The sequence below is a fragment of the Triturus cristatus genome, chromosome 4_1, assembly GCF_964204655.1.
Source record: "Triturus cristatus chromosome 4_1, aTriCri1.1, whole genome shotgun sequence".
NCBI lineage: Eukaryota > Metazoa > Chordata > Amphibia > Caudata > Salamandridae > Triturus > Triturus cristatus.
Genome location: NC_140585.1, coordinates 696,574,504 through 696,593,625, shown reverse-complemented (window position 1 = coordinate 696,593,625; position 19,122 = coordinate 696,574,504). Strand labels below are relative to the sequence as shown.

The following is a 19,122-nucleotide window of genomic DNA, read 5'->3' as shown; positions in this document are numbered from 1 at the left end:
TATACGCCTCGCTTCCCTTACAGCCACATTACCACAAACCCCTCCCCAAACCCCATCCGCCACCTTGCTGGTATAAATACGGCCCTCAGTCACATCACAGTTTAAATTTGTGGCCCCTGTTTGCGAGTACCCATGGCCTGGGGTTTTGTCTGCTGGTTGAGATAAGTAAAAAATATTGGGATGCAGAAGGGCTGGGAAGGCATTGTTCCAATTACTCACTGGTAATCTTCATTACTCCGATTACACTCCCTTTTCCCAGTGCTTACATCTATCCCTCTCCCCCTATTGTCACAACATTCATCCCCATAGCTTGGGGTTGTAAGGAAGTGCTATTAGCTGGCTTCCTATTTATTGTGTTTCATGGTGGGGAAGGTCGTAAGATTCGGGAGTATTTTAGAGTTGGGTAGATCAATGCAGCTTGGTGAGGGACACCTCAGATAAGCAAGGGGTTGAGGGAGGGTTCTGGGAGTAATGAAGATTAACAGTGTACGGTGTGTCATGTGGAATGTCGTCTTCTATTAACATCCTTAGCAATTTACAAGACCTTTTACAGACCTTTCCTTGAGTTGTCCTTATGAAATTAATCTTACAAAAACTGTAAAGAAAAAGTGTTCTTATATATGTCATACATTTGGGAAAAAGTAGTTAAACAATAATCTGTTAGGAAATGTTTTCAGTAAGAGACATGCCAATTTATTTGGTTAATGTGCTTTACTTTCTTCTTGTTCACAAGGCAACATGGACAACTTTAGTTACCATCTTTAAGCCGAATGTAACTGGTTACGTTTTAAAAACTTTTTGAGTGCAATTCACCCCTCAAGAACTGCTCGAAAGCGTTCTGTCGTTGACTTTGAATTTGTGCTACTGTAGTACTCAGAAGTGCTCGCAATGCCAAACACTTGTCCTGCGATCAATTTGAGTAAATTGTTATTCTTAACTTTGACACGCAGGCGCATCACGATTGAGAGACCACAGTGGCTGAGCAGTGCAGGCGGGAGGGAAAAGGCAGTGCTCCTGTGCTGCTGGGAAGTGCCAAATAAGTGTGACATATCAAAGTTACAGTAAGTGACTGGAGTCACACCAGCCACCGTCTGAATCTGAAATACCACTCAACAGAGCGTCACGGAGACACGTGACAAAAGGACATGTTACAACTCGCCCTAAAAACGGACTGAAATCGGTTGCCATTTAAGAGTTAAAATGTAAAAAATAAGAAACACATTCCAGGAGTCTCTTCTGAGTAGGTGCTTGTAGAAACTATCTATGAGTGGTATTTCGAAATACTGATATAAGTAATTGATTACTATTTACAAATTGGCTGGAAATGTTTTAGGTGGCGAGTACGTGGCTTTTGCGAGGCACGGTAAAATCGAGGTGATGGAGAAGCATTCCTTAAAGTGAAGGGTAGGTGGGCAAAGGTGAGAAAGGAACACAAAAACCAGAAGAGGTGCCCCTGTGCTCCCTCCCCCCCCCCCCCCCAGAATAGCCTCGGTCCCAAGAAGACGGGCTGCAGGACCCGGAGAGAGCTACTCCCCCAGCTGCCGGTGGGCTCCCAGCCAGTGCTGGATGTTTTCACCATCCGGAAATGATGAAAAACGGGTTTGAGAGAGGAAAAAATCGAAAGAAAAAGTCCCTTCTGCTTTTGTGAGAGAGCGAGGGAAAAGTGCCGAGCCGGACGGGGTGGGAGTTGCCTGGAAGCGGGAGGCAGCGGCTGTAGCAGCGCGTGGGTGCTGCTGCCACCGAGAGACCCGGGGGCAGCCCGTGCCAAAGGTGCAGCCAGCAGTCTTCGTGCGAAACGCGAAGTTCAGCGTCATGCTGTTCCTCCGGCGACCCTCTGGGCCGGAGCAGGAGGGGGGCAAGTAGCTGCCACGGGACTGGCGAGCGATGCCCAGGTACAACCACCGTCGCGACGCCGTTGATTGCTGTTTATTGTTGTCACTGAAGACCGTAACATAAATAACGCAGCCAGCAAGGCTGGTGTTGGGGTGAGCTCAGGACTTAGCTATTTTTTATGGAAGTCGAGAGTGGCAGCCAGTATATGAACGTGATGACTCGTCTGCTCCTGCTTCTTATGTTGTTGCCACGAGCCACTTTCTTCCTCTTTGCTGCAACGTGCGCCGAGACGTACTTTCATGCATGAGTTCGGCTCTTGAGGGGTGGCTTACATGTCCTTTGTTTTTTGTTTTCTCTCCCTGGGTTAGATATTCCTCTTTCTTGGTGAGAGAGCCGGCAGATGTCCCGAGCGAGAGAGCCTCTTCCTCCGGGGCCTGAAGGGCCAGAACACCGAGGTGCCGATGAAACCAGACCTTTGATCTCCCTCCCCCTGGGTAAGTTTGCTTCCAACAAGTTCCCTTGAGTTGGTTGTGATTTATTTGAAGCAGACATGCTGTACGGCGCGTGCCCTCCTCCCCACGTTAGCACGGGGATCCACGCAGACCCGAAGCTCGTTTATAGTTGTCGCATGGTGTTAACGGATCAGAGGTGTCCAATAGCGTGTGCCTTTACACATTTGTCGTTTCTTCTTAAAGGGGAGGAGAGTGGGACTGTCTGTTTTGGCATTTTGCCTTTTGCTCTTATTTGTTTATGCTGTTGGCAAGTATTCTTAAGAAAGACACGAGTCCTTTTGTTCCCTCTTGGATGTGAAAATGCCACTAAGCAAGTGTTACGTAATTTGCACTTTGTGTGGTGGCTTGGCGCTCGCTGTTCAGCGCCCCCCGGAGCGACGCTGTGGGTAAACTACAGTAGTGATGGGAAGATGACACTCTTACAAGTCTGCGCCAGTGCTGCTGCAGGCGACACCTGTAGGACTGTAAGCTGCAACACAAGCTTGTTTCTCAAATATCGCAATAAATGACACGAAACAACGCACAAGTTTTTTCTTTTGACAGCTTTACTCCATTAAACTATTGAAAACATGAACAGAGGAATTTTCTTTACCCTCCAAGTGTTTCTTAATTGAAACCAGATCCCTTGTATTTGTCCCTCCTTCAGTCCTGTTGTTAAAAATGCCTTCAAACTCTTCAGCAGTAGTTTAACCAGAGCTTCTATGTTTGTCGGCTGTTTTGTATCCTCCATTCTGATATGCACAGTGTGTTTTTATATTAAGTACTGTGTGTTGGTAAAACGTGTATTGTATATAGACTGTGAATACATGAGGTGCAATGTTCTAAACATCGTACAATACTTTGTTTAAGGATTGGGACAAATTTGCCCTGTCCCTAATTTTGTACCAGAGGTTGAACTTGTGGGTAATTATTTGAGATAAAATGCACAGAATGGGTATTATCTGATCCCCAGTGTTTCTGTTCATTTGTCATTTAGAGTGTTGTGTGTGTTTGTGAGAGAGAGCGAGAGAGATAGGAGAAGTCTTGGCTAGGCCTCATATTGCGTAGATAGGAGCAGCAAGCTGAACTTCAAAGTGCCACCACGGCAGAACAAGCACTTAACATAGTCTCTCTGGAGCGAATCTGCTAGCAGCTGTGCCTTTATGTCACAAATGAATAGAAAAGAGTATGCAGTTTTTCACAAACACATCAAAGCAGCTCCTGCATAAGTGAAAAATATAAATTCTTCATAATATTTCATGCAGGATAAGTTTTGGTATCACTGTGCATGTTGTTACTAGCATGTGTTTGGTATAGCTACCATTTCTAATAGAAATGCAATGCAGAGCAACAAGAGGCGTATAAGAGCAGTAACAGGCTAAGGAACACAAACTGATAAACGCCATTTTCTTTTATCAAGAATACATGGCTGCATTTCCAACCACTGCACTCCAGCATTGACTGTTTGCCTGCCTATCCCAGACGCAATATCACATTTTATCTGGGGAGACTCCGATTTTCTCCCTACCTCCAACCACTAGTCAGAAAGTAGCATGCTCTATGCAGTACCAAATCACTGAAAAGTACATAAGTACTGAGAAGTTGACACCTATTAGAATTCACCGAATGTTTGTTTATAGCAGTTCAGGAAAAAAACAAAATGCATAGTTCTGATATGCACTATACATTTCCTTTAAGAGTTCCACTCTGGTCCCCATCTACTACACCCGAGTAAGCTTGTAGGCCACTGCACATGCGGGCCAATAAAGTACATGTGCAAAGCTGAAGATGGTTGTACCATCGGTATATGTGGGCTGTATGTTTGACATCACAATTCATGGCTAAAACAATTGCCATATAAATATAGCCTCGTTTGCTTAATTGCAGTTCCAAGTTTTCACAATAAAATGATTTTTGCAAGGCAGTAAACCAATGTTGTTGACCTTTTTAAGAGATGATGTTCAGACGTGTTGTGTCACCTCTTTGTGTCATTGCCACACAAAACAAAATGCATTTTCCCAATTCATAAGTGAATAGCTAGCAAACATGTTTTATTACCAGGTAAATGGCATTTCACCAAACTATCTCTAATGTATTCATTGTGTTTTAAATTGTTCCGAGCCTGTATATATGGGCTATGTTATTCAAGTTTAGTCGTAAATATGTAAAGAAATGTAAGTGTTGATCTTGTTAAGTGGATTAAGAGACTACGCGCTCTGCTTTGTACCATTCAGGGTCATAAAAAGTGATATTGGCTATTGTGGTGTATGCCCAGACTTCCATCTGAAATCTGTGTTATCCACTACATGATGCAAAACTAACCTTAGCATTCATTTTAAACACATTACAGTCATTGTCAAATACTATGCATGCTTCTAACTATATCTAAACGTGCCATAATCAGTAAACAATACAAACACAATATAATTACAACAATATAATACTAAAAAAATTCATACAATTCTACTAAGATATATTTCAAATGCACTATTAGACAAAAATAGCAACAACCAAATCATGAAGTTCATAACTTATGAAAGTGCAAATTCTGATTGAAATTATATTCTTCTAACATGTAAGGAATACGGTAACATAGAAGGGAAACCACAGCTGAAAATAATGAAATGAGTCTCGGAGATAATAGCATTTTTTTCCAACTTGTATCAATAATGATCTTTGGTCAGTTTCCCCTATATACAGTACATTCCTAAGGGTTTGTATCTTTAAAAAAAAGGGCGATATTCATCTATCACAATTTTAGGAAAAGATGGCCCTTTGTGAAAACATATACTGGCACATGCATCAACAAAGACTTTTGCGATTCCTTAATTGCGATTTTTAAGGAATCGCAATTAAGGAATTGCAAAAGCCTATGCATGTAGGAATCGCTATAAAAATAGCGATTTCTACAAATTCCTTAATTGCGACTCGCAAATTGCTCATGCAATTTCAAGGGTGCAAGGGTGTCAAAATGACACCCTATTGCACCCCTGAAATTGATCTGTGCACATATGTTGCACACACACATGCTCTAAGGGCATGTGTGTGCGCAACATGAAACTTTGAAAAATGCACAAAAGTGCATTTTTCAAAGTTTTTGCAAATTACCATGAAGTTCAACTTCATGGTAATTTGCTCCCCCTATTAGCAAAATCGCTAATTTTTTAACTTTAATGCATTGCATTTAAGGAATCTCAATTTGGGATTCCTTAAATGCAATCGCAATTTAAGGAATCGCTATTTAGAGATTCCTTAAATTGCGATTTTTGCATTTGGGATGATGCATTCCAAATGCAAAAATACCGGTTGCAAAGGGGCAGATTCTGCTAATCTGCCCGTTTGCGACCAGTTTTCTCGTTGATGCATGTGGCCCATAGCCAACAAATGTTTCACCATGGGGATTAGCACAGTGGGGCTTTCTTTAGTCAAAGAAAGTATTCAGAAAAATGAATGCACCGTTGTTGTGTCATACCTGGACACCTTTGGTGATATACCTTATTCTGGTGAAAGTAAGTGGGTTCCAAACAGACAGCTTGGCGTGTTCTTGCTTACGGACAAGTAGAATAACACCATTCTTGTTGTGTTGGAGATGAATCTTCAAAATGTCCCAGCCTCTTCCTGTGAGATCCTTCACTTAATATTCTGACACAAGAATAAACCAACCTTATTTTCTGAATTTACAAATGTCTTGGAGAATTTATTGTACATATAGGAGAGAGCTTCAAGACCTTTATAGCTGTAAGTCAAAACCATTTGGACTTCCAGCACCTCGAACTACCAATTCAACTTCTTTAAAAATTGCATTTGCCAACAGGGTATATATAGCCCAGGATCTGTCTTTAGATCTTCCCTCTGAGCATTTTCTTTCAAATTCCTTTTGAAAAATTATACAATGTAAAGCCAAGGGTTGATTATTTCATAAAACAGAGCCAAAACCTGCTTAATATCACTCTTCAAATTGTTTTTATATGTAATGTACAAATAAACAAGAATAACTTGCCCTTGTTCACTAGTATTCCTTAGCAATTGTCTGAAAAATAATCTGGGAACAGAATTGTGTTGTCATTGTTATGTTATGTTATTTAAATTTATAGCGCGCACGGCTACTCCAAGGAGTGTCCCAGCGCGAGAAAAACCTTTATTTCTCCAGACCGTTTAACAGAGAGCCACCACAATAAATCCCTGGCAGGAGCTGTGCACATCAGCTTACACAAGTGTGCAACCCAACGGATTGTGCGTTTTGTTTGGAAGTTTAACTGGAAGGTCCGATGAACATGGATTTAGTCACAATATTTAGGATTAATTAGTTCTGCTCCTTGAGCTCCCCTAAACCAATATTGGCAGTCTGTTAGGGAATGAAGATTCTTCAATTGATAATGAAATTCTTGTGCCACTTTCAGCTAAAGTATATTTTCCTGAAATAGGGTGAATGATAAGTGGATTACTCCCACTTGTATCAATCTTAAAAAATAACATTCTAGGATTTGTTTCAGCTTCTTCAAATTTCAAAAGCTCCCACTTAAGCTTTGGAAATGACTGGATAACAGAATTTGAATACAATCACTTGCCAAGGGTCAACTACCAGCGATATGTTCGGAGTGCTCAAACAACAAACCAATGGGTTTCACATAAATTGCCCTAACTTGCATCAAAAATGTAAATAATTATTGGGACAATAGCAAACATGTCCAATTGGTTTCAGAGTTTTTTTATTTTTAGGTCCTTGCTACAGATATTATTCTGCCTTATTATTGCACTTGTCCCACACTGAGACATTTCGGTTTGACAATGTTGTGAGTCGATGAATTGCGTCCTTCCACTGCTTATTTAAAAGGAATATTTTTACTTTTCTTTTCAGAGCACCATTGGGGTGCATATCTTTTGGTTGGTCTCTCCCCCTCGCTTGTTCATGCCGTCACCTCAGTTTCCCATGTGATCTATATTTTCTCTTCTCACCTGCTCATCCATTGCTCTCTGCTGTTTCTTGTTTCCACTCCCCATGTCATTCCCTTTATTAAGGGACCTGGAAGCAGCAAAATGCCACCACACACATACACATCTGCGCCTATCTTGGAATCACTTCATGTATGTGTCTTGGCACATAAGCATGTCTGCATCACTACTATGTTTACACATTTGTGGTCACCTTGGAATGTCTTTTATATAATTGAAAAGTAGATAGTCTCCCATGGGTCCACATGCACAGGCATTCACAATCATCACGACAAACTGGCGGCCATTTTGGCATTAGCTAATGTCAATGCTGATAAGCATTGAGAAAGCCAATAGATCAGTTCTTCACATTCAAGACCTATCAGATTTTCCAATGTTTGTCTTTTTGGGGCTGAAATATTTTGGTTCAGAACCCATAACAGATCAAAATTCTTTATGATCTTACTATGGATATAAAGTTCTGAATAAAATCTTCAGTATTATACAACATTTGGAAGAACGAAACATACACCTTTCAAATCATTACAGAGGCAGGATAGATTAACAACTTGGATAATGATGGCTGTACAACATCACCTGCAGTTAGCAAATCGGCATAATGAAATGTGTCTATGAAGACCTCTAAATTCTATCTCCAGTATGGTTTCGCTCATTGGCCTGTTCTGGTTCTTCTCTTTTTCTCAACAACACCCATTTCCGTAGCTTATTCAATTTCATCCTTTTGTTCCTCTCTCTTCTACATTGTTGGCACACAAATGTTTAGCTTCTTTGCTTTATTTTAGCTCTACCTTAGTAACTGTCTTGCAAGCTGTCTTTCTGCAATAGAGCACTAGATGCCCAGTTACTCCTTTTACTTCAACCCGTCTAAACAATCTTTTTCCTGTTCCCTCTACTTGTGCCGTTCCTCTTACTCCCTCTTTTCAATTCACCTCTCTCTCCATCTCTCAACCCCAGCTTGTAACATTTCAATTATTATTTGTCCTTCACTCACCTTTTGAAAATATATTTACCTTTACTCACTTCTCACTTTTAAAAGTAATAATATAGCCATCTCTTTACTCATCCAGCCTCGTCATGACTTCTGCTCTTCCCTCTATGTTGAACTCATGCCTACCGTCTTGCTAGGATTATATTTTCTTGATCCATATCCTCTTCTGTCTCCATTCCACAGCCTTTTTCAGCCAAATTTTATTCTATGTTTTGCTATTTTCCTCTCTATCTGCCCACACTTATCCCTAACTCTGCCTCTCAATTTTTCCTTGCTGCTGTTAGCCTTCTCGCTGCCCAGTCCTCGTCTAGGCTATCTCTCTAGTAACCACTACACTCTAGAATGCTTTTCCTCTCCTCACGCACTATCATCCACTGCTTCATTCTTTACTTTCCTTCCTTGTCAGTGGTTCTGCTGCTTAATTATTGTTTCTTATATTTTCTTTTTGACACACTTTATTCACTTTTTTTGTACTGTGTGCTTTCTCTGCAAGATGTTCCTTCGACAGTTCTATATAAATATGATGATGTGAAATAAATAAATGTTATAGCTGGATTTCAGGGACTGCGCCGTCCCAAAAATGCAAAACGATCAGAATTCAAATCCGGACTTCACTTTTAGGCTTGAAATGAATAGCAAATAAGCTTGTAGAAAAGGCAGGGAGTTTGTGATTGCAGAAACAAAATATTCCCGGACTACAAAATACAGAAGGCATGGTATGTGGTAACATTGGTGCAATAGGCAGACTGTACTTCACAGTGACTGACTGTAGGGCCATTTACTCACTTTGTTGTTCTGTGCTACAAGCAGAGAAGCAGGTAGTCCACCATAGCCTCTTTCAGTTCTACCACCTATTAGTAGAGGTGGCTTGGGGATCAGAGCAGTGCCCATGGGTGGGTAAAGCATGTGACAAGAAATGCCTGGTTCTGTATCAGATATTAGATGTATACCCACATCTCAGCCAAGACTGCATATATGTGCACTCGGCTGTCCTGAGTATGCAGCCTTTGAGTAGGCGCCCCTGGCAAATAGTTGTGGGGTGCCCTTAGTTGCTCCTTGAGCAGGAGGCAAAGCAAGGAGTCTCTCTGGAAAAGATTGCCAGCCCAGTGATGTCATTTGGGGGTGCCCGGAGAGGCAACATATAAGGCATTGTGAGGCAAGGGATCAGTCTCTCTTTCTCTCCACTGTGCACCAGTCCACATACTGCATCAACCACACACCCACCCATCCCTGAAGGAAGAAGAAATTGGCACAGTTTCTTGCAGCAGAAAAAGGGCCTACCCAAAATTTGGACTGATTTACTGAACTTGCACCTTGAAGTTGTGTTGTTTTGTGCGGGCACTGGGAGGCAGTGAGTTATACTTTGGAGCGCACTATAGTCATTGACCACACTGAAGTGTGTTGTTGCACTTAATGATGTCCTCCAGCCCTACAGGGACTTGCTGACGGGGGACTTCAATATGCACCTAATGGGGCCACAGAAGAGGGATGAGCTACTTGAAGAATAGTATACCGCCTGGAATATCCCTTGTCGGGAGCCGAGTGCTAAGAAGCGACATTCAGCTCTTGCTAACTTAGTTAACGACCTGGAACATCTAAGCTTCGTGGCACTAAATGGGCGCTTTCCGGGAGACCAGTCTCCGGCGGCAACATTTTCACAGCGCAACCTCAAGTATGCTAATAGACTACACTTTTGTATCATTATCATTCTTCAGCAGGATCACAGCCTTCCAGATAGGGGCCCAAGATTAGAGCGACCATCTCCCACAAGAAAATTCTACAAGTATATTTAGACCATCACTAGATAAGCCAGTCAAGGACCCTGAGTCCATTCATATGGACAACTTTAGGCGGATTAAAATTAAAACTAATCACCCAGAGGAACTACTAGCCTCAGCTAAGTCATTATGGGAGCAACAGGAAGAGAAAGGCGTGAATGTGATAGCACACTGGGAACACCTAACTAAAGCACTAGGAGCAGCGAATATGGTAAATGCTCGCCCAGCTTCTACGACAACCAGCTCATTAGTCCATCAGGAGAACCATATCTCCATTTTCAAAGCTCCAAACCTCCGCATGCCCAAGAAAGCAATAAATAAAACAATACGTAATCTTCGGCGCACAGGGCAGGGCCCTATTTTACAAAGGGAGCTATCACAACTAAAAGCAAAAAAGAAAAAAGAAATCTGGCAGGCAAAAAAGGAATCGGACGAAAATCTGTGGGCGAGACTATTGCACTACTCAAAGTCAAACAACAGCGCAAGATTTTTACGCACAATAAATAGCCCCACCAACCAGAATGTTCAAAGAATAAACTCCCACCTGACAGAGGAAGCTTGGGCCTTGCATCTGCACCAACACTTTAATGCATTACAGAGGCAACCTCTCTCTATTTTAAAGTCCTATCAGGAAACGACCATCTTTCATTTACAACTCTTCAGGTTAAGAACAGGATCGCCAAAGGCAAGAGGGATCCCACCAATTCTATTCAAAATGGACTCGGAGTATTGGGCTTCTGTACTACTATGGCTGTATGGCCAAATCTCAGGAGTCGTCATCATCCCGGACTCCTGGAGGGGTCAATCATATCCCCAATATATAAGAAAAGTAGATAAGAACTCAGTAAAAAGTTATAGGCTTGTGGCCTTAATTGACATCGAGGCGAAATATTATGCTGACCTCCCTCTGGAAGACCTTACTGGCTGGGCCGAAGAACAATCAATTATACCGATCAACCAAACGGGTATCTGCAAGGGCATGGGGACAACTACGAATATACTTGGACTGTCCCTACTGATAGATGGGGCCAAAGTAGCAAAGCAACCCCTATTCATGTGTTTTATTGACTACTCGTCAGCCTTTGATAAAATTGACAGGAGCAAGCTTTGACACAAACTTAAGGAAAAGAAAATACTATTGGCTCTCGTAAGCCAGTTAATACTGCCACACACAAACACATGGGTCCAAGTCAAGCTAGGAGATGGAAAATACCTGTCTAGGAAAATCCCAACAACCATGGGGCTCAAACAGGGGTGTGTCTTGGCGCCGACGCTCTTCAACCTGTTTTTGTCTGACCTCTCGTCAGAATTGGACATTTGCAATTTTCATGTGCCAAAGATGGGAGGGTTACCACAGACAACCTTGTATTGGTCAGTCAGACCCCTATTGGCTTCCAACACTTACTAGATACTACCAGTTGATACTCAGCATTCAACGGGTTAACCATCAACAAAGCTAAAACAAAGGTTATGAGGATACATCCAAAGAAGGGAGCCTCCAAATACTGCTGGCATATGACAGACTCTTCAATTGAAGTAGTACAAGTATTTAGGCGTGATGACAAAGGGACTTTCAACTCACGAAAAGAGGCAATTAAAAGAAGAGGTAACTCCATTGCGGTAGCAATAAAATCGATCAAACATAAAACTGCTGGCCCCAGCCTTATCCCACTGCTACAAGTTTAGCAAGCAAAACTCATCCCGGCAATCACTTACGGGAGTGAGTGCCTGAGGGGAAGAGACTCGGTTACTTTAGACAGTACTGTCTCAAGAACTGCCAGGATGATATTTAACCTGCCAAAGTACATCTCGCCAGCCCAAATAAGGCTAGAATTTGGCCTGCAGAGCCTAGAAATAGCCCGCCAAGGAGCCTACGCCAAGAGTTGGTACAGGATAAAAAAAGCTGAAGCAGGTACACTTTACTCCCATTTATGGATCAAAATACATCTAAAGAGGGAGTGCCCAGCAAGGAGGTACTTGACAGCAGCAATAGATCGTTTGGGACTTGAGGAACTCTGAGCGGCCTCAGGGACCTACCATTGTTTTAAACAAACTGTAAACAAGACAGTGAAAAGATTATCTCTAGTAGAAGATAAGGCGACACTCACAGAAAGAGCCCACAGATGGTTTGTTGTTCACAGCTATGATAAGTCCTCTCCACAACCATACCTAGGCGTGGGATTTAATCGAAGGATGAAAGAAAAATACCTTCACTCCCGTTTGGGCATTTTACTATAATTACCGCATCTTCCCCCTTGGAATTGACCCCCTGGTCAGACTATATGCCGCTTATGTGAAGATGCCAACGAGAGTGTATTGCACCTATTGTGTATCTGCAGGGTTCTACAGGCCGAACGACGACAGTTACTGAAGCCACTTCTTGATGGTAATGGGTTAAGAACCTGTCGACAAACTGTGAAGGCATGCCTTGGAGGTGGAGACGTTCCGCTAGCGTGTCGCTTTGTTCAATTTATGGAAGCGGCAGGGGCAAAAGCTCTGTCGTCAACTGACAGGAATGCTTTATCACTGCATCCAATTGCCTGTTAAAGGGTCACATTACAGCAAAAACCATATTTTCAGGTCGCCCCTGACCGGGATGATTCACGCTTAAGCAGGACAGCCAATAGCAACTTACCATTGTCATTGTTTACAAATCAGCTGACCACTGAACAGACTCTCTCTTAGAACTGAGCTTTGTTTTTTAATTCACAGTCCGTGTTAATAACTAATGACAATTGCTCTACGTATGTTAACATAATTTATGAAAGTTTTATGACATGTTTAAAAAAAAAATCTGTTCTTGAACATGAATTTTAAAGGTTTTAATTAACTTAACAATAAACTATTACTTACTTACAGGGACTGTTCAGTCTCTAAGGAGGGCAGTTCATGGTGAGGCAAGAAAACTGACTGGCGCACTCTATATGCATGTAAACTGCAAATATGATGTCTATGACACTGCACAACCCTGGGCCTCCTTGGCTTTGGGAATGCACATTTGACAGGAGAGTTACAAATAAAAAGAAATAGCCAGTATTCAGCCATGAAGAGGTCCTTCTCTAAGTAAGTAATTGGCTATGCATACCTCACCCAGTAGTTAACCTAGGACAAATGATTTAGCTTTTAAATTCCAATTCCTTTTTAATACCACCGCACCTTAAATGCAACAGGTATTCTTACATAATTCCCCCTCCAAAGGAAAATTCACATAGTGGTAGCTGTGTTTCATATTTGATGCTTCACAGTTCACACATTTTCAAGTGAGGCACTGTATGTTGTATCCCCAGCACACCAACAAACGAAGATCAAATGTTCTCCATCCGCTCGTGGTAGAGAGAGTGAATGTGTACTTCACCCATGCTTTACACCTCACTGGGAAAATTGGATTGGGGACTCAGAGGGATATGCAGTGCACATCGATTGACTTGGGAAACTAATGAAAACTAAAGCACCAAACATCAGCCGCAAAACAATGTGACTGCCCACTGAGAGGCAACACTCCGAGTATGAGGGTTGTATTACATATAGTTTAGGGCTTAAACTGTTAGACTGGATCTCTTTGTCTGTCATTGCCTAGTGGATGAGGTGTCCTTCTCTACTTGATGAGAAAGTATATGTCTCTCTGGCTGCCTACTCACAGGTTCACTTCCATCCGTAATTTCAAATATGAGCCAGTTCTGTCATTGACTACATATGGGCACCTATGGGATATAGTTCTTTACGCCTACTATGGTCTGTTGGCAAGTTGGGCCAGAGTAACACATGCCTACATATTATAAGGGGGCTCAGAATCTGTATTTCACTTGCGGCGCCAAAATACCTTGAGCTCACCTTGACTGTACAGTAGGTCTGATTGGTGTAAATTCTAAACTCTTCCCCACCCCCCACACCCCCAAATCCTACTGACCAGGCTACGCCCTTGCTGTGTATCTTCCATCTGTGTTTGTTTTAGAGCATTCTGTGAGGGCAAATAGAGTTAAGTAGGCTACCTAGTGTGCGGAGAGAGTTAATCTTTCTACAATGATAAATTGAAATATTTTTCTTGGATTTTGACTGAGCAGAAAAGATTTAATTTTAACAACTGACATGACAATGAAAACCTGAATCATGCCAGGAAAATGAGATACAATAAATCCTTAGGAAAATGTGTCAGCTATGGCAGGCGTTTGCAGAGAACTTGAAATTCTGCAAATAAGTTGAAATGACATGCGAATTTTGATTTATATCTTCAGCAGAGCAAACGTGGAATGCTTGTCAGCTAGGCAGATTCCTCTTCTGTTTGAAATCAGCATCTGAATGTTTTCCACTTCTATTTTTTCTTACCTTTAAATAAACTTTGGAGACGCAGGAGAGAGAAGCTGTGAAGGGGAGATGCATTGTATTGTGATGTGTATTTGAATACAAATTTGGATTCATGTGTTGTTTTAAATTATCTTTTTCAGAAAATCTCAAAGACCAACCCTTACTGCTTTTGTTTAAGCCCATGGTGAACACACAATCCTTTTCACAACAGCTAATTTTCTCTTTTTTTGTTAATTGAACTTTGAATTCAGTTTGCATTTTCTAAATGCAAAAACCTTTGAGAATGACACCTTGCCTAGCATAGGTCAAGGGGCCAATAGAGTTCATTGTTTTAGATTAGGCATTTCGTTATCCTTATCGATGAGAGGTGGTTGCGATTGGATGGGATTGTAGAACACAAGTACATGAGATGGGCATGTCTCAGGGTACTGAATTTTTAGGAAAAGGCAAAAAACTTAAAGTGGACAAGGATGTGGCACAGGGAGGACTACAATATAGAGCCCACAGGGTGGACATAGGAGACACTTTATGCAAGGGTTGAAGTAGCCTTAAAAAAACATTGAGGAAATTCTCAATTATTTTTCCTGAGATATGTGAGTGCCTACTCACATGCAAGTCCAAATATAGATGCAAATTAGGAAAGGCAAATTTGAAAGGAAACTGCGAGCCTCCTGGTGTGCAGGTCTAAGGGCTAATACATTAGGGATCAGAGTTAAAGGTGGCAGGCCAGGTGGCATGACCAGTGCATTTGTAAGATCATTACTGATACACAGATGGCTGCTTTTATGCACCACACCCCTTCCTTGCATTATGCCTTGTCATAGCTAACCTCTGCGTGTTTTTCAAGCGCTGCATAGTTAATCTCATATTCTGCATGAGTGTAGCTGTGCATTGTTCCATACTAACTCTTTACTGAGGGTCAGGGTGGAAAAATGCTTTCAGAGGACAGGTTTTCAATGTCTGTACTCTGCATGTAACCATATCGCCCACGGGGGAGGTAGACAAGACTACTAATTTGAGGAGGGCTGTTCCCCTACACCCCCGAACGTGATGGGAATAAACACTTAAGTGAGGTGTGTACATGTGGTATGTGTTTGTCATAAACATGTAGCATCCATGCTGCAGATACCACAGTTGTGATATGCCATTTGTAGAAAAGGTCCTATGTGTTTTAGAGCTTCCTTGAGATGTCTTTCTTTCTAAATTTAAAAAAGGGTGAGCTTTACAGACCAAGAATGTGTTTTATAAAGTGTTTTTCCCAACTTAGTGTGCCAGTGCAAAACAAGTATTTGCAGCTGCTGTTCTTTTGGCTTTAGAAAAGGTCTGCTACAGCCGCTGTAACACAGAAGGTTACTAGAGGTCCCCTCACAGCAGTGTGAATTTCATGGCAATTTAGTTGCTGCTGCAAGTATGGGAATCCTCTATTTCCCTAGTATGTATTGCAGGACAGATAGTCCACTGGCACAGCGATTCTCCTTGATCATTGCAACCGGAAATTCACCATAGGATGGCCTACAATTTGTGCTTACTAGGGGTGGTAGCTATGTGTCTGCATCCGGAGGCAGAGTAGCATCAGACTGAGGACTGTGTGCGAGGTCTTGACACCCTCGCCCTGCAGTCAGGAGGTTATTTTTCTCAGGCACAAACAGCTATTTCTAGAACTGTTAAGTCTATTTATGCCAGTACACTGCACCTGGCCCTGGTGGTGAGGCGTTTAAGGTCCCTTTGAGTGTGCTTGAAGTCAAGGACCAAACACAACTGCATGTCACTTGAGGCTTCTGGTGGAGACACAGTGTAGTGGGCGAGCTTGGCTCTGTGACTTTTGTGATGAACACTTTCAAATGTAAATGTTGCTCGAATTGGACTTCCTTAAAAAACAGAAGACAAGAGGCGTTTGGCAAAACAGGAACAGTTTGTTCAATTAAACAGTTTGGTCGGGAGAACAGTCTCAGGCCCTAGGTCTGAGGACTGTCAATTTACATCAGGATTGTGCTCTTCTTATATACAAAATTACAACAAGCAATAAAAGGTTTCCGTCGTACCATATATGGTGAGGAATATTGGTTACTGCCTTTAGATTCATAAATTAATGGTCAGTGGTTACTACAGATGGGTCCTGGCCTCGCATGGACACAGTTTGACCAGTGGTGAATGTGTCCAGATGTCTGGAATGGGGAGCGCATGATCACTACGTGTGCTAGACCCTGATTGGCTATGTGTTCCTAACTGATGTGGCATCGGACTTGATGGTGTTTTTGGGAGCACGTGTACCGTACCCATTCTGGCCAGTGTGCTTTACTGGGGCAACCTCCCCTGACCATTGTAATGTCGCTGTGCCTGTCTGTGGAACTGATCAAGAGTTTCCCTCACAAGTGTTTGCCTGCCAGATATGCACCCTCCCACCTGTGACACATCAATTAGTAATCCCGAGCCTAGGACGCAGGGCCTGCCTGACGACATATTGCGTGTCAAGTAGATGTGGAGTTCAGATCGGGAAATTCTATTAATAAAGACAATAGTTCATTTGTATCGATAAAGACATTGCTATCCATTTGAACATAAGTACACACAGAACCAGTGTGTTCCTATGCTGTCCACTCTGAAACCCATTTGATAATGTGTAACCGGCAGTCGTCTTTAGTTTATCAAACTGATATGACATCATCTAACGAACACATTATTAAAATATGCTGTTTCGTATGTAGTCTGTCATTAGTAAAATACGTTACTCTGACCCCAAACACATCTGTATCGCTATAAAGCAGTCTGTGTATTTTGTGCTTTGTAAGTAATGTATAACACATTCTATCAACATTGGCACACTCACTTCATACTGCCCTTCTGTATTATTACATCTCAGTATCACTAAAAGTGCATTTGTGTAACGCCATAACTCCCCTTGGAAAAGTAGCATGAATTGCTGTCAGTCAAGTTGGGCGGTATTAATGTGAACCGTGTAAGAAAGGGTGGAGAGGGGGGTTCAAACAAAGCCATGTTTCAACATCCTTAAGAGAACAAGCATTTGCAATGCAATAGGTTTCGCATTTGCGCGAGTTTAAGCTATTGGCATTGTAAATAACAATGCATTTTATTTATGTTTCAAAAATCAAAAGATAAATAAGAGGCCTTGTCATTTACAATGCCAATAGCTGAAACTCGCGTAAATGCGAGACCTGTTGCTTTGTAAATGCTTGTTTTTGCTGGTTCAAAGAGTATGTCTGCTTGCCAAGGCCACCACTCTAGGGCAACTCGCCGTTAATGTGACTATTGTTCATTATGGACCCCCAATAGTGCACTGTGTCTTGATGGAGCAGTCACAGGAGGCTGTCTGGTGATTCTATGTCAGTCCTCTGGGGAACTTTTTTCGATGTTGGGTGCAGCTGAAAACAAAAATGTGAAAGGAGAGAGTAAAACCGAGCTAGACAGAAGATTAATACAGGGTAAGAAAAAATAGCGTAAGAATACTTTCCAAGCTGAAAATCGGGACAGGGCCCTGAAATAAATAAAAGAAACAATACAATTTATAGTTAAAAGACATTGTAGGTAATCACACCCTAAAACATCCAAAGAAAGGAGCAAGGGCAGTTGTCTGAAAGAAGGGAGATCTGATAAGAAGGGAGAAATCAGAGAAAGAGATTGGGAAGCAAGAAAGGACAGAGAAAGAATGGAGACAGAGAAGGTGAGATAAGCGATACGGAAAACAGGTTGGACTAAGTGTGTGAGAGAGGATACAGTAAAAGAAATGCAAAAAAGATAATGCAAGCATGACACTAATGAATTGAGACAAGAGGTAATTAAAAGAAAGAATGACTCAAGTAAGAGAAACAGACACACATTGGAGGAGGAACTAGATGGAAAATAGAGGGGGAATTAAATTATAGACTCGGTTTGAATAGGGGAAAATAAAAGGTGAAAAAGAACGAGAAAGGAAAAATGAAACACAAGATGAGAAGGTGGACACCAAAAACAAAATAGGGAGATGTAAAAGGGACACGAGTAAGGTTGTGAAACAGAGGTTTAGCCGAGAGAGTTTGCGAGGGTGAGAGAGGAGATGGCAGGCTTTGGAGGCAGGATATAAATTGACGGGGGAGGGGCTGACTGGAAGGTAGGAGAGAGAGGGGGCACTAGGTTGTAAAGAAAGGATAGGAAAGTAGCATTAAGATGGCATGACCTATGAGTGAACTCCTTAGCAAACAATGGGCGAGAGAAGAAGGAGGAAAACGGGGTTTGGGAGGTCTGACTTCCGAGAAGCGAGTGACTTCTCCATTTGAGGGGTGACTTTAAGGCCGCGATGGGGGTCAGAGTATCAGAAAGGGAGGACACCGCTTTATCAGGCGCAGTAAAAGGAGGTGGCAGGGCACAGAGAAGTGTGAGAAGGGATAAACAGAGGGCGGGGCAAGAAAGGAGGGGGTGAGAGGGAGTTCAGCTACCAAGGGAAGCCGAGATGAGAGATCCTGGCACCGGAGAGGGGAGCATGTGGACGCCGGGCTGTGGAGGCGGGCTGTGGTACTACAAGAGCAGGCGGCGGGAAGGCTGCACTGGCACACAATGGAAGAAAGAGGGGCCTGACGGTGGAGGGAGGGAAAGCGAAAGCGCGCCATGCATGCATTGTGCTGAAACACCGCAAGCCGTACGCGTGCACATCTCCTGTCCCTACGCGTGCACATCTCCTGTCCCCCTTTTGAAGAAAAATCGATGACAATAGATCTCGCCAAGCGTGCAGCACATGCGCTGCGTCGCTCGGCGAGACCTAAAAAAAACTGCATCTCCTTCTAGT

General features: G+C 42.4%; 1 protein-coding gene across 2 annotated transcripts in view; it reads left to right on the top strand.

Moving 5' to 3' along the window:
* Positions 1-1,485: 1,485 nt before the first annotated feature.
* The window catches only part of MDFIC (MyoD family inhibitor domain containing), a 202,635-nt gene continuing 184,998 nt past the window's right edge, over positions 1,486-19,122 (top strand). Inside the window, exons 1-2 of one of the 2 annotated variants that reach the window (XM_085653158.1) lie at positions 1,486-1,985; positions 2,202-2,327. In XM_085653158.1, the coding sequence (XP_085509284.1) occupies positions 2,234-2,327 (94 nt within the window). In that variant the 5' untranslated portion in view covers positions 1,486-1,985; positions 2,202-2,233. The remainder of the gene's footprint in view (positions 1,986-2,201; positions 2,328-19,122) is intronic. The other variant, XM_085653157.1, reaches the window with a different exon arrangement.